The sequence below is a fragment of the Mustela lutreola genome, chromosome 1 (assembly GCF_030435805.1).
Source record: "Mustela lutreola isolate mMusLut2 chromosome 1, mMusLut2.pri, whole genome shotgun sequence".
NCBI classification, from domain to species: Eukaryota; Metazoa; Chordata; class Mammalia; order Carnivora; family Mustelidae; genus Mustela; species Mustela lutreola.
In genome coordinates this window covers 247,698,743-247,714,916 of record NC_081290.1, presented here as the reverse complement: position 1 = coordinate 247,714,916, position 16,174 = coordinate 247,698,743, and the positions used below count along the sequence as shown (strand labels likewise).

The following is a 16,174-nucleotide window of genomic DNA, read 5'->3' as shown; positions in this document are numbered from 1 at the left end:
CTGAGCCACCCAGGTGCCCACGTTCTTACATTTCTTGAAAAGCCTATAAATATGAGATACAAAGGAAGGCGAATACACCTGGAGCCTAGAAACTACTTTTGGAATTTTTGATAAAGTCTCAATCATGTGTTCCTCATCTGTGTAAGGAGCTAAATCTGCTTCACTGAGTTATTGGAAGAATTATGTTGCAAAAGAATGTTGTAAAAAGAAACATCCATGGAGCACTGGGTGTTGTACATAAACAATGAATCTTGGAACAGTACATCAAAAACTAATGATGTATTGTAGGTTACTTACATAACACAATTAAAAAAAAAAAAAGAAACATCCATGTGTAAAGCATCACTAATATAATCACTGTCCTGATCCAGGATCCCCCATAACTTCTGGATGACTTTATCTTCCTCCAGAGGGAATTCTAGCAGGCAGTATATCATGGCATGGGAAGATCTTGGTCCCTTGAGGGATTAAGCAAATTTGAAGCTGAACATCAGTCTTCACGAGGGCTGGTCTGTTTCTAGCTCAACTCTACTCTCAAGCTGCAACACTTTAGGGATCTCAAAGGAAAGCTATGGGTGTGTGCTGGGAACCTGGACTCCTACCTTTGTCCCCTACTTTTGTCATTCTTTCCACCCCTAAATGATTGCTGAATACTGTTCAGCTTCTCAACTGCAGTATTCAGCCCAGTTTCTTAGCCTCCAAGTCACTGCTTGCTAATGAGCAAACAGTTCCAGTGGAAAAGTAGTGCCAGATATAATCTCTCAGCTTCCAGATTTTGGCCCTTCAAATTCTGGCTGCTTTGATAGTCTTCAATTACTTGAAACAGATTTTTAAAATATTATCCCCCAGCTTTTCTAGTTGTTTTTGCAAGAGGCTTGGTCTATAGTTAGTTAATCTGTCTTTATCAAAAGTAGAAATCTGACCTTGGAGTAAATCACTTAACTTCTTTGAGCCTCAGTTTTTTCATCTATAAAATCAGATAATCTAAAGGAAAACATTTCCTAATTTGTATGGTACATAGATATAGCCTATATGGCCCCAAAGTACTTTATACTTTCCTCTTATATGGAAACAAAGCATCTGAAAGTTACATGATCAAAGAGTTTAGCCCCATTCAAGGACTGCAACTCAGCCAGGCGGCTAATGGACAGAATTACTCAGTGGCATGCACATAGTTGAAATAGTGGCAACATTGCAACATTGCCTAGAAACTGTATTAAAAGCTATAACATAATGATATAACTGTAAGCTAGCAAAGTATAGATGTATGTATATTTAAGGGGTAAAATTAGAAGACAAGTGTATTCTTCTAGATCTTCTCTCTATTCAAGCTACTCTGTGATAGTCCTTTCCCCTTTGGCTGAAATCTCAGGTCCTGGCCTTGAATTTTCTGCTCTTTCTCAGTCCTTAGCTCCTAATTTCCCTCTCTCTTTTCTTGTTCCTCTGTACCCACGCACTAGGATACCAGTTTGGGAATGGTGGTGGGGAGGAGAGGCAATGAGTAGAAAGCTCTGTTTGGTCTGATACTGCTGTGATTTGGCATCAGTGCTTTCTGTACTTGGTAAGGGATGCTGACTCATTCTCTGGGGGTGTTTTGGAGGAGCTTCCCACCTTCTTATTTTTTGAGATCTCTTGATGTGACTGGGCTGTTGAATTCATCTCCGTCACTCTCTAGGAATTTAGTGGTCAACTCCAGTAGGGTGTCTTTTCAGCCCTTCAGAAATTTCTCTGGATAGGGTCTAAGACCACCCCCTAGCCAAATTATTGTGTGGGAAACATATGGGAGACATGAAAGACCTTTCCAAATTGATCTCTCTTTGCTCAGCCATCTGGCCAGAAGCCATTGGATTTCTCAGGATGAATCAACAGCCTGCCCAGGCACCAGTCTGGAGGGATACATATATACCAAGTTCTCTAAGTGGTTTTGTAGCAGCACGCCTTTCCTGAGACATGAGATGGGCAGCACACACAGCACCTTGACAACGGTTCCACTGTATCCTACCAGAATTCTCTCAGCCTCTCCAACCTCTTTCATAGACTGGAAGTCATACATTGGTTTCTAAACACCTCTTTTCACAAGTTCGTTTTTTTCTTAGTATGGTCATGGATGTTCTCAAGATGCCCCAGGCTGGAGAAGGAAAAGTGAGGTGCTGCCCTCATGTGGTCTTACAGGCAGAAACACCAAGGAGTAGTTGGGGTCAAAGAACAGGAAAGGTCTGTCTGTTCAGAGCTCACTGGAGATACATTCCAAGGCTCCCAGGCATACAGGGTAATGAGGACTGAAAGCTTCTATCAGCAAAGGGGGTCAAAAACTGGTGAATATGGATTATAATCTTTAATGTTACCCCATTTGTACCCACAAGATTATGGGTGGCTCTGGAAATGGAGGGTACGTACAAAAAAAAGTACAACAAAGAAAATACAATTCAGCTGCAATCTTTCACTCTGATATAGGTGTCTGTGTTGCGTGTGTATAAATTGCTATAATAGTTACAAGTATGACACATCATGAACACTTCCCTTATTTAATATCTTCCAAAACATATTTTTAAAATGCAGCCTAGTAGGGGTGCCTGGGTGGCTCAGTGGGTTAAGCCTCTGCTTTCTGCTCAGGTCATGATCTCAGGGTCCTGGAATAGAGCTCTCTATTCAGCAGGGAGCCTGCTTCTCTTCCTCTCTCTCTGCCTGCCTCTCTGTCTACTTGAGATCTCTGTCTGTTAAATAAATAAATAAAATCTTAAAAAAAAAATGCAGCCTAGTATTCCACTACATGGCTATGCCGCAATTTAAACAATTTATTTTTGGACTTTCAGGTAATAACGTTCCTCCCCATTATATACAACCCATAGCGGATAGTTTGCAGTCTAAGTGTGCACCGCTTTCATTATTTTCTTGTGATAAATTAACAGATGTGGAATTTACTGGGTAAATATCTATTTATCTATCTTCATGTTCCTCATACACATTGCCACATTTTCCTTTAGGAAGATTGTACTTTCTTAGCTCCTACCAGCAATGTATGAGAGTGTCCGATAAAAGCCATTTTATATGAAAACCTCTGTTGGGTGAAAATTACCCAGTATTGATGATCAGAATCAGGGCAGGACCGTGCTCTGAGCGCTGAGGGTTAGAAGGCTGCCCCTGGCAGGAATCCATGAGAACCATCCTGCTCAGTTTAGTGTCCCGAGGAGTAAGTTCCCGCACATTCGCTTACCAAGATCAGATTTTACAAATGCACACCAAAGCAGATCCAAAGACCCATCGGCTAAGACACTGGGGCAGGACCCTTTCCGCCGCTCCCAGGCTCAATTTCTCCCCCAGTCAACTGGTGATACAATCTCTGCCCTGTCAGTTCCTCCGGGCTGTCGTGGGACTCCAAAGAGATAAAAAACATGAAGGAGAGTAGTGCATTCGTATATTACTAAAAATAGAGTGGGAGGGGAAGTAGGGAGCAGCACAGCTGCCTGCAAGTCTGGGGCCCGGAGGCGGAGATACCCGTAGCACGCCTGAGCGGGGAGATTGGGAGGAGGATTCAGAGGCGAGAGCCGGGCTGTTCCACCCTCGGCTCCGCCCCCGTCCCCACCGCACACCTCAGCGATGGCCCCGCCTCCACCACAGACCCCCTCCCTCCGCGCTGGCCCCTCCCCATCACCGACACCTCCCGAGAACCGACCCCGCCTTCATTGCAGACTCCTCCCCCGATCCGACCCCTCCCAATCACAGGTCGTACCCGCGTCAGGCCCACCCACCCCAGTCACTAATCCCTCCCCTGGAACGCCCCTCCTCCGATCCCTCCCGGAAGCGCCTGCGGAGCGTCCCCACATGGAGCGCGAGCCGAGCGCCTCCGCGGCCGCTTCTGCCGCGGCGGCCGCGTTCTTCTCCTGGGTACGTGACTCCGCCCCCGGACCGGGGCCGCTGGGACTGAGGGGGCGCAGAGGCGCGGGGGAGCTGGCGGCCTCGGCGTGGGCGTTCCTGGACTGGGCGGCCGAGGTCCCCGCCAGGCTCTGGGTTGGAGGACGCGGGGCTGGGGCCCGAGATGGAGAGGGTCGGGAGGGAGGCGCCCTCACGGGTGACTTAAAGGCCTGCTGGCTGGTGGGGTCCGGACCCGAGGGGCTGCGGCGCAGCGGGAAGCATCTGCCTCCTGGGCAGAGCGTCTGGTTCCACGAGAGCCTCAGGCCCGGATAGCGCCGGAAGGGACGGCGTGGAGGGATCGCCCCGTCCAGAGCCCTGTGGGGCCACCTGTGCTCCTCACCATCCCGGAGGATGCCGGCCCGTTCCCAGCCCCACCCTGGCGGGAGCATCCTTTCATGTGAGGCCTGCGGTGGTGGGCCGTGCACCAGGCGGAGATCCTGCCTGTTCGCTGGTATTCTTCTGTGACCTGATCTTGCCTGTGTTCGGGGGCGTGGGAGTCTGCGCCGGTGTGTTGGCTTGACGGAGGCACTGAGAGACAGGGTCATCTTTACGTGTCCTGGCTAGGAGAGGGGAGGGTCTCTGCAAAGGATTGTGTTGCAAGCGGCCAACCAGACAGATGCATGGAAATAAGCTGGCGTAGTGTCTTGTTCTTTACAGCCCATATCACAATTGTAATGAAATGTAGGATTTGTGAATGTCAGTCTCCTTGGCTAGAATGTAAGCGTCTTGAGGGTGGGTGTTGTGCCTGTCTTGTTCACGGTGCCTAGCAAATATTTGTGGATGAATGAATGAATGAGACCCTTTTGTGTGCCTAGCTAGGTGCTGGTCTTTTGGGGAAAACACACATGTGAGAGATCCAGCTTTGGAGTTGAGGGAGCAGGATACCACCTATGTTACTGTTAAAACGAACCCGTGTTGCCTAGTCAAAGGTAATTATCAGTACCGGGCAGCACTTGTTGAATGTAAGGCGGCAGACTGGCAGAAGGGAGACCGCGCTGTGGCCTGAGGTAGTCTGGCTGTCTGGGTGCTATCTCTGAGGCGGCACTTGATTTGGCGATTGAATGCAGCCGGTTCTGGCTTTTCCCAGGCGGGAGACAGGGACCTGCGTGTCAGATATGGCCTCTTCCACGGCTTGGAGGCCTGCGGGCTGCCTTGCTGCATAATATGGGTGGAGGGGGTCTATGAATTTGCCAGGGCTGCAATGGAAAAATACCACAGACTGGGAGGTCTTAAAAAATGGAATTTTATTTATTTTATTTATTTTTGGAGGCCAAAAGTCCAAGAGCAAGGGGGCAGCAGGTTTACTTTCTTCTGGAGCCTCTTTCTCTGGCTCGCAGGTGGCTGGCTGCCTTCTTGAGGTGTCTTCGTGTGGCTTTTTCTCTATGTGAGAGCATTCCTGTGTCTCTTCTTGTATTGGTTTCAAGCTCTGCCTTTACGATTTCATTTAACCTTCATTATCTCTTAAAAGGCCCTATCTCAAGATAGAGTCACATTCTCAGATACTGGAGGCTAGGGTTTCAACAAATTAATTTTAGGGGAACACAGTTCAGCCCATAACAAGGAAATTTACCTCCTTGGAGTTGTATATGTGTGTGTGATATGGCTGAAGGGTTTGTAAGGAAAGGAGGCAAATACAGCTGTAACATGTATAAATTTTCCTCCGTTTTGCTTTGTCCTGGATTTTGGGCCTCTTACTGCATTATAAAAATTGGGTCCCATAATTTGAGCCTCAAGAACCCTTGTCTCTCTCACTTTCTGTTCAGCAGGCTGTAGTCCTGCTCATGGGGCAGCCACGGATATCTTAGGGCTGATGGAGACATCCTGTGTGTGGGTACCCCACAGTGTGCATGGCTTTCCTTTCATCTTTCCTAGGTAGGGCCTTATCAGATCTTACATTCATTTACTGTATTCACTATAAAATATATGTACACCTTCTCTGGGCCCGCATAGTTTCAAATGCAGGGGAAATGGCAGTGAACAAAGTTCCTGCCCTCATTGAGTTTACTTTTTAGAAGGAGAGGTAGGCAATAAAAAATAAGCAAAGGTCACGTCAGGCAGTGCTATGAAGAAAAATAAAGCAGAAAAAGGGGGATAAAGTGATGGGGGTACTGTAGATATAGTTATAGGTTAACCTCTTGCCAGGGAAGCTCTGGGCTGAAGTTCCCACCATATATCCTTAGAGATGCAGTACAGTATAATGAAAGGAGCAGGGCATATCTGACTTAGTGCCTTCCCAGCTATGTGATTATGGAAGGTCACTTAACCCCTCTGAGCCTTAGTTTCTTCTTCTGTAAAACAGGAGTGATAATGTCCATCTCTTCTGTTGTGAGAATTAAAGGTGAATGCCAGCCATGGGAGAAGCACTTAGTAATTGACAGCTGATACTGCCCCTGAGGGACCCGTGCCCCTGCCATGGCTTGCACTTCCAGCATGGAGTCCTTGCAGCCCGGTACAAATGTGAAATAGACCATAAGGGGCGGAAGTTTGTATGCATGTATGTATTTTGGGTAGTTATTTTATTTTAAATATTTTATTTATTTATTTGACAGACAGAGATCACAAGTAGGCAGAGAGGTAGGCAGAGAGAGAGAGAGGAAGAAAAGCAGGCTCTCTGCTGAGCGGAGAGCCTGAAGCAGGGCTTGATCCCAGGACCCTGTGATCATGGCCTGAGCCAAAGGCAGAAGCCTTAACCCACTGAGCCACCCAGGTGCCCCTTGGGTAGTTATTTTAAATCACTTTTCCTCTTTCAGGTGTCTTAAAAACAAACATATTTGGAAGGTTTTATTCCTCATATCTAGGAAGAAACAGCCAGGAGTAGATACTTGGAGGAATTATAAAGATTTCTGAAATCTAAAGTTTCTTCCTGCAGGTCTATAATTCTTTTTCTTCAATTTTGAGTACATAAAACTCCAAAGACCCCAAACTGACCTGACATAATGCTGTTTATAGTCTTCGCCTGCCTACTGTATTTGTACCTCTTACTGTAGAAATAATACTATTTTGCTTATGGGGCACTGCTCCTGAACCTCGCAGCAGTGTGTATGATTTGCATACGATATTACTTTTCTAAAGTCTGTACAATTCTGAATCTGAAATGCATCTGGCTGCAAGGGGTTTGGATCAGAGATGCTGGACATTTATTTTGTAATAACAAAGATAGACATATTACCCACCAAGGGGAAATCTGTTCCCTTACAGGAATCTCACCATGTGAATCTCGGAGTCACACAACACTGTACTTGGAAAAGCCCTTGGAGATCATTGCCAACCTCTTTCACTTTGTAATGAAATAACAGTGACATGCCCTGCTTGAGGGCACAAGACCCTCAGCTAACTTCGATTACAGAAGTCATTGCCAGTTTTCTCAGTGAGGGCATGAGAAGGGACTTCCAGTGTATTTCCCAGCTACTTTTTCCCCATTTCCCCTCCTTATTTCTTTTCTTAGTCTCCCTAGAGGATTAGCTTTTATCAGAAGGAACTCGCATGCTGCCCCTTAAAGGTGATACCTGTAGGCTGGTGCTTTGGGAGGAGAAGGGGAGTATCTTTGGATAAGGGCTCCTCTCTCATGGAAATCGCGGTGTTCTTGGGATGGGGCCATCATCTAAGTATGAGTTGCATATAACAGCCTCTTAAGAATGAGCTTATGAAATCTCCACTGTTAAAGGCTCTGAGAGGCATGTTAGGATGAGAAAGATAGGGACAGGTCAATGCATATTGACAGTTGTGGTTCCCGTACTCATTCCTTCTTGCCTTATTTTATCCCTAGGGTGCAAATAGCTACGGGCAACTTGGCCTTGGCCATAAGGAAGATGTTCTTTTGCCCCAGCAACTGAGTGACTTCTGTAAACCTGAGTGTATCAGGAGGATCACTGGAGGAGGGGGCCACTCTGCTGTTGTCACAGGTAACATCCTTCTAGAGTGGACAGTTCTTATTTCGACATTTTGCACTAGCGTGTGATGTTGCCACCTTTCAGCCTCTTATATTTTGCAGAGGAAAACATTTTTGTGAAAGAGCCAAGTTACCATTAGAGAATTCTAGATTGTCAGAGCTCAAAGGCCTTCAGAGATTTTCTAGGCTCCCCGCCCCCATTTGTACAAATGAGTCTCAGAGAGGAAAACTAGTTGCTTAAGGTTACAAGACACATCAGTGGCAGAGTTGCAACATACATTCATTTTATATCATATATTGCTATTTAACTTTCACTTGTGAGTTAGAAGTCTTTGCAAGTAGATTGAGCAAGGATTTTGTGTTTTCCTTAATTTGCTTTGCAGAGCCTATGATAGTACTTAACATGTATTACAGGAACCATGATTTTGCAAAAAAAGGTATATTGCATCCTGCTTAAGAACATGAGTTCTGGAATCAACTGCCTGGGTTCAAATCCTGGTTCTATTATTATCTATGTGGCCTTGAGCATATTAATTCCTTTGTGCCAGTTTCACGTTTGCTACATGGCGGTATTCATGCTGGATGAGGAGAATCAGTGAGTGACAGGACTGCAGTATGACTCTCATGGGTCCTTGACACTTTTGCCTTTGTGGACCCTTTCCTCTATAAAAAAATAGTAAGAATTTTATTTTACAAACACATTGATATGAAGATTCATCTAATCCAGGCTAGATTTAGCATTGTATCTTTATTTATTTTTTAAAAAGATTATATTTATTTATTTGACAGAGATCACAAGTAGGCAGAGAGGCAGGCAGAGAGAGAGAGAGAGGGAAGCAGGCTCCCTGCTGAGCAGAGAGCCCAATGTGGGGCTCGATCCAAGGACCCTGAGATCATGACCTGAGCCGAAGGCAGAGGCTTAACCCACGAGCCACCCAGGCGCCTCTCTATCTTTATTTTATTGCATTTATTTTTTTCTTATTTTAGAAGAATGCAGGGGTGCCTGGGTGGCTCAGTGGGTTAAGCTGCTGCCTTCAGCTCCGGTCATGATCTCACGGTCCTGGGATCGGGTCCCGCATCGGGCTCTCTGCTCAGCAAGGAGCCTGCTTCCCCCCCACCTCTGTCTGCCTCTCTGCCTGCTTGTGATCTCTCTGTCAAATAAATAAAATCTTTAAAATAAATAAATAAATAAATAAAAGAATACAAAGTTAGGGGCACCTGGGTGGCTCAGTGGGTTAAGCGTCTGCCTTTGGTTTAGGTCATGATCTCAGGGTCTTGGGATGGAGCCCTGCATTGGGCCTCCTGCTCAGAGGGGAGCCTGCTTCTCCCTCTCCCTCTGCTGCCCCCCCTGCTTGTGCTCTCTCACACTCTCTCTCTGTGAAATAAATAAATAAAATCTTAAAAAAAAATTAAAGAATATAGAATTAAAACATTTCTGTGGGCCTCTAAAAGTATTGTGGGCCCTAGGCATGATGCCTAAAGGATAAATTGGCACCACAGATAAAAGATAAAGCTTATACCATAATATGTGGCACCTTCTAAGTTCTAAATGAATGCTGGCTTTTCTTGGAATGGCAGATGCTCAGCTTGGTGACTGGCCACTGCTCTGGGACTTGGGGTGTCCTATGTAGCTACTACGTTTGAGCGCCTTGGCCCTATGCCACTTAGGCCAGTGCACATTAACCTACGTGGCTTATTAGTGCAAGTGGGAAAAGAGTTCCTGGGTTTGTGACTGCAACTAATTAGTGAAATCCTTTTTCTCGATTTGACAGTTGTAATTTCCTCTGTGTACCCTATCACCAAAGCCTCTGCTTTTTGCAGATGGTGGAGGCCTTTTTGTTTGTGGCCTGAACAAAGATGGGCAACTGGGTCTTGGTCACACAGAAGATGTTCTGTATTTTACTGCCTGCAGATCGCTCCTTGGCTGTCCTATCCTACAGGTGGCCTGTGGCTGGGATTTTACCATTATTCTCACAGGTAAGTTCACTCTTTGGTAAATCTTTATCACCGCAGAGTCACTGGGTGAGAAGAGCCTGATGGTAGCGATCCTTCTGATTAAGTAAAAGCCTCTTTGTGTGTAAACACACATACAAATTTCTCTTTGGTCATTGAGGAAGATTGTGGGTGCCCTTTGCAAGAGGAGTTTGAACAGCAAAATTTTGGGCTAGACAATTCTTTGCTAGAAACTGGAGAATGGATTAGATTAACTTTGGTGGCTACTTCCTGTCCTAGAAATTCATGATAGCTGTGTGCCTGGGCTAGCTGGCCACTCATGCTGGGGACCATGGTGGGGAAGCATGAGGAAGTCAGAAATCATACAGCCATAGTGGCAACTTTTTCCCCAGTGAAGAATTTAAAAGAATATTAAGTATGGTTGGGCAGAACTGTTTGGTCTCTGCAAAGCCAGGTTGCAGAATAGGATGTAGAGGGATATGGCCAAAGGGTTAGTAGGCTAATGCTCTTGGGAACAGCTAGCAATAGTTACTTTTTGTCCAGCTGACTTCTCCCTGGAAGTTTTGCCCTGTATAGCTTGTCATTCTGGATGGGAAAGGACATCTAGAGTTTCTGATTAGATTCCCTCTTGGACACAGTCCTCTGGCAAGGGCGTCTTCTGACCATATCCTCTACCACCCCACCCTTGTGGATTCTCATGTGCATAGCTCAGAACCCAGCTTTTAGTACATGGCTTTAATTGTTCCCTACCAAATAAGTCAATCAGAGAAAGACAATTATCATATGATCTCTACGATATGAGGAATTTGAGAGGCTGGGTGGGGGACTGTGGGGAGTAGGGAAGGAAAAAAATGAAACACGATGGGATCGGGAGGGAGACAAATCATAAGAGACTCTTAATCACATGAAACAAACTGAGGGTTTTTGGGGGGAGAGGGGCAGGGATAGGGTGGTTGGGTTATGGACATTGGGGAGGGTATGTGCTATGGTGAGCGCTGTGAAATGTGTAAGCCTGATGATTCACAGACGTGTACCCCTGGGGCAAATAATACATTATATGTTAATAATAATTAAAAAAAAGTTATTGTTCCCTGCCTATCCCTCTTGTTGCCTTGTCTTTTATTCTCCACATTTCCCATACTTTTCTTTCTAGAAATATCATGCAGAACACTCTCTTTTGTCTATCTGATGAACTCTTATCCCTTCTTTAAAACCCTGCTCAGACATCACCATCTCTTCTGCAGAGGGGTTCTGTAATGTGTGCTGAATTTAGTAGTAATAACTCTAAAGAATAGCTATTGTTTCTGAAGTACTTTTCATGAGCTGTGTTGGAGTTGTAGGTTGTCAGTGGTTAACATTCTGTTGCCTGCTCACTTTTGGAACTGATTGTGAGAGAGGTGAAGAGCGCTCAGATAGCTGGAGATCACACTATTGGTAAAGGCTACGTTGGAGGACAGGGTTAGTGGTCAGACCAAGTGGCTCTGCAACACTCCTCTGAGCCAAACTTACTCTGCAAGCAGTAAGTTATCTCTGTAGGCAAAGCATTTACTATGCCCCAATCCAGAGTACCTGAGAGGAAGGTGCCAAGCAACACATGTCCTGTTCCTTCTCCCAAACTCCTCAGTTGGTCAAGTTATCCCTTTTCTCCTGGGAAGCAGTGAGCTGGGGAGGGCCAGGGAGAGAGGCCTGGAGTGTTAAAATAATGAAAATTGTGATGCATGGAAATGAGAAAAGTAGGGGTTAAGTATCCTCCCATCCCGGTACCAGGCAACAGGTGAATGTTCTGCACAGGTAAGCTGCCATTATTTAGGTAGTGGGATGGGGAATCAGTGAAACAGCCCAGTGCCTTGTGTTTTTATTCCTAGAGGGACAAAAGCAGGGACTGTGGTTTGAATGTGCTGAATCTGAGGCCCTGCTTCCTCCTCTCATTCCCTTTGCTCTTTCCATCCTTCCGCATTTACCCACTGGTCACATATATCTTATTTCTTAGATTATGATTGAAGTATTTGAATTTCGCAGAGAGTGGTCAAGTTTTGTCATGTGGATCCAACTGCTTTGGCCAGCTAGGAGTTCCTCATGGCCCTCGAAGATGCGTGGTTCCCCAGGCCATTGAGGTAAGGATAGCACCTAATATGTAGCTGACCCACGTCCTGTTAAAGTGTTTCCCTCCCCAGCTCAGGGATTGGGTCCCTGAAAACCCACAGGCTAGTTGGAATTTAAGTTGGAAAACCTAGGTTCTCCCAGGAAAAAATAGGTTGGTGGAGGCTGAGTGAAAAATCTGTTAGTCCTCAAACATGTTACAAATTTTTGTGAAATGAAACAGTGGAGGTAATATGTGTTACAAAGACATTAATGACATTTTACAATTCTAAGATTAGTAACAATGGGAACTAGGTTAGAAACAGGTCCAGATAGAAGTGACTTACCTAAAGACACTAAGCTCAACAAATGGTAGGCCAGTAGTGCCCAATAAAAATGTGGTGTGAATCACATATGTAATTTAGGATTTTTTAGTAGTGCCATTTAAAACTAAAAAGAAGAGTGTGAAAATAATTTTTAAAATAATAGATTTATTGAGATGTAATTCACATGCCATGGAATTTACCCTTTAAAAATGTATAATTTAATGGTTTTTAAGAGATCACAGAGACATGCAGTCATCAGCATTATCTAATTTCAGAACATTCTCATCACCAGGAAAGAAACTGTGTACCCGATGGCAGTTACTTCACCTTCTGCCCTCCCCCAACCCCTGGCCACCACTCAGCTTCTCTGTGAATCTGCCTATTCTGGGCATTTCACATAAATGGAATCATAATATGTGGCTTTTTGTGTCTGGCTTCTCTCATGTCCATGATGTTTTTAAGTTTCACTCATATTGTGGTGTGTAGGTGAAATTAATTTTAATAACTTTTAATTTAACCCAATTTATTCCAACTATCATTTCATATGTGTCACTAATGTTAACATTTCCTAATGAGATACTTAGTGATCTCTGTTTCATATTGAAGTCATTTTGTTCCAGAGTGTGTCTCAGTTCAGCCTACTCACGGCTAGTCACATTTCGGTTGCTTGGTAGCTGCGTGTAGCTAGTGGCTTCCTCCTGGGTAGCAAAGGTCCTAGACAGGACTCATGGCCCTAGTTCAGAGCTCTTTCCACTGCATCATACTTAAAACTTATACATCTTTTTTTTTTTTTTTAAAGATTTTATTTATTTATTTGACAGAGAGAAATTACAAGTACACTGAGAGGCAGGCAGAGAGAGAGAGAAGGAAGCAGGCTCCCTACTGAGCAGAGAGCCCGATGCGGGACTCGATCCCAGGACCCTAAGATCATGACCTGAGCCGAAGGCAGCGGCTTAACCCACTGAGCCACCCAGGCACCCCAAAAGCTTATACATCTTTATGAAGTTTGTATGCAAGTGGTCACAATAGGACTGTGGAATTTTATTTTATTTTAATTTTTTTAATGATTTCTTTATTTGAGAGAGAGACACACACACAGAGACAGAGAACCCATGTTTGGGGGGAGGGGTAGTGAGGAAGGGAGAGAAGCAGGCTCCGAGCTCAGCAGAGCTCGATTCCACAACTCGGAGATCTTGACCTGAGCTGAAACCATGAGTCAGTTGCTCAACTGACTGAGCCACCCAGGTGCCCCAAGCCTGTGGAGTTTTAGAAGAAATATACTGGGATCTAAAATCCGTTTCACCACCTCAGCTGCTCACATTTAGCTAATTTCCTTAAACTCTGACTCAGAGTGGACGATCTGTTTTCACTGGAGAGAGCGTGGTCATGTTGCTGAATTACGATTGCTGGTCTGTGGGACATTATTTGGGGTCATGATCGCCACAGAGTTTTAGAGTGTTGAGGCTGCTGTCACAAAAATTCTGAAGACTGGGTGGCTTCAACAGCAAACATTTTTCACATTTCTGGCAGGTGGGAAGTCCAAGATCAAGGCATCAGTAGAATTGGTGTCTGGGGAGGACCTGCTTCCTTGTACATAGACACTCATTTTGCTAGACAGAGTTGCTCTCTGGGGCCTCTTTTTTTTTTTGAAGATTTTATTTATTTATTTTACAGACAGAGATCATAAGTAGGCAGAGATGCAGGCAGAGGAAGATGGAGAAGCAGGCTCCCCACTGAGTGGAGAGCCCGATGTGAGGCTTGATCCCAGGACCCTGGGATCATGACCTGAGCTGAATGCAGAGGCTTTAACCCACTGAGCCACCCAGGCGCCCCAGGGCCTCTTTTATAAGGGCACTAATCCCCTTCATGAGGACTCCATTCGCATGACCTAATCACCAAATACTGTAACATTGGGTAGCAGGTTTCAGTGTATGAATTTCAGGGGAAAACAAACATTCAGTCTGTAGCACGTGGTATGCACAGAAATCTAGACTCTATGGTCCCTATCACAGGAAGTGTTAAGTTGCAAATTACAAATAAATGGCTTTTGAAGAACCTACATAAGTTATAATTAATTTAGCTTAGGTCACATGGTTAAAGAAGACAGAAGGCAACAATGGTTAAAATATGTTGGATGACAGAATCAGGAGGTGAAAACATTTGTCAGGCTGTTTCCTTTTGGATAGAGGAGGAATGTGCCAAAGTGAAATATAAGAGAAATTCATTTATTTAATAGCAACTGTTGTGTATAGGCTCTGTGTTTAGGCCATGGGGACAAAGGTGAGCATGATCCAATCTTAGCATTTAAGGGTTTTGGAGTTTAGTGGTACATGTTCGATCTAGAAACATCTAAATGGGTTGCCATGTTAAAACTGTGGTGGATGTAGGTATAGCCTCAAAGGAGGGACTGTTTAACTCTTTTTAGGGGGAGGTGGAGTGAGAACAGGTTATGCTGAATTTTGAAAGTTGAGTTGAAGTTTACGTGTCTTGAGATAAGATGCACAGAGTAGCTATAAAAGAATCGACCAGACAGAGGAACTGTGAGCAAAGGTGTAGAAGGATAAAATATCAGGGTTTGGCAGTTTAGTATGATTGGAATATAAAGAAATGGTAGAAGTGTCAGTGGGGAGGGGATCATTGGGGAGGGAGTGAATGGCAGAAGGTCAGAACAGTGTGTCAGGGAGGGGCCACAAGGGGTAGTGTGGAGTGTGGAGTGAAGAGCGCATGCTCTCCCTCTCTCTCTCTTAAAAAAAAAAAAAAAATTAGCAACTTCAAACAACAAGCATTTATTGTCTCAGTTTCTGAGGGTCAAGGATCTGGGAACAGTTTAGTTGGTCTCATGAGGTCATGGTCAAGATGTTAGCTAGGATTGCACACTGTCTGCTTTGGGCTGGACTGGCAGTTCCACCACCATGCTCTCTCACCTGGCAGTTGGCTTTAGTTTCTTGTCACATGGGCCTCTCTATGGGATTGTGCAGTCATGGCATCTGACTTCCCCCAAGAGAGATTTGAGAGTGAGGCGAAGCAGGAAGCCTCAGTGCCTTTTATCACCTTGTCTCTAGGCCGCTCACACTTCTTTATCCTGGTCACTAGAGACAAATCACCAAGTCTCCAAGTCCAGCCCACATTCAGCCAGAGGGGAATTAGGCTCCACAGCTTGAAGGGATGGGTTTCAAGGAATTTGAGGACTTGGTTTTAAGGCCACTACAAGACATCTTAGAGAGGACATGACAATGGTCTTCACGTATTTGGAGAGCATTGTGAGAGGTCAGAGGCAGCCAAGGAGGTAAATGGAATGGTGGAAACACAGAACAGGCACCTGGGATTGGGAAGCCCATGTCACTGGAAGCAGCTGGCTGGCAGGGGTAGGATGATGATTTCCTGGGGTGTTAGTGGAGGGGTTCTGGCATTGGATGGGGCTTGGACTAGATCAGAAGTCATCCAGCTAGAACCATTGGTAAACGAAATTTTGTTGGAACACAGCCATGCCCCTTCATTCATGTATTATCTGTGGCTGCTTTTATGTTATTATGGCAGAGCAAAGACTATGACACAAACCGTATGGCCTGCAGAGTCTAAAATAGTTACTCTCTGGTCTTTAGAGAAGACATTTGCCAACCCCTGGACTGGATGACCTTGAAGGTCCCTTGCAGCCCAGAGACATGTTGTGATACGTTTATTTTTAAAAGATGATCTTTAAAAGATGCATTAGGGATACAGTAGAGGGGTTTAGGAATGGGAATGTTGGAGGTTGGGGACTCTAAACCAGTCAGACATGTAATGAGGGCAGTGCTGCATTGTATCAGGGCATAAGTATGTAAAATTTTGCAGATGAGTGATTCTAAGATCTCAGTCCTTTTCCTTCTTTCTTTCTTTCAACAGCTCCTGAGAGAGAAGGTTGTTTGCATTGCTGCTGGACTGAGGCATGCTTTAGCTGCTACAGGTGATCATTTTGCTTTATTTTCAAAATAGGTTCATAATAAGGAGAAACAGAGCTTTAGAGGAAATAAACTTT

At 45.0% G+C, this 16,174-nt stretch overlaps 1 protein-coding gene across 7 annotated transcripts in view; it reads left to right on the top strand.

The window, feature by feature from the left end:
- The first annotated feature begins 3,822 nt into the window (after positions 1 to 3,822).
- Positions 3,823 to 16,174, top strand: part of SERGEF (secretion regulating guanine nucleotide exchange factor) — a 216,842-nt gene continuing 204,490 nt past the window's right edge. For 5 of the 7 annotated variants that reach the window (XR_009345400.1, XR_009345390.1, XM_059137655.1 and 2 more), the window contains exons 1-5: positions 3,823 to 3,885; positions 7,679 to 7,814; positions 9,623 to 9,778; positions 11,774 to 11,868; positions 16,042 to 16,102. Coding sequence is in view for 5 of the 7 variants with exons in the window: in XM_059137655.1 (XP_058993638.1) it covers positions 3,823 to 3,885; positions 7,679 to 7,814; positions 9,623 to 9,778; positions 11,774 to 11,868; positions 16,042 to 16,102 (511 nt within the window). In the remaining 2 variants the exon portion in view is untranslated. Of the gene's footprint in view, positions 3,886 to 6,265; positions 6,407 to 7,678; positions 7,815 to 9,622; positions 9,779 to 11,773; positions 11,869 to 16,041; positions 16,103 to 16,174 lie in introns of those variants that run through there. The other 2 variants (XM_059137670.1, XM_059137663.1) reach the window with 2 other exon arrangements.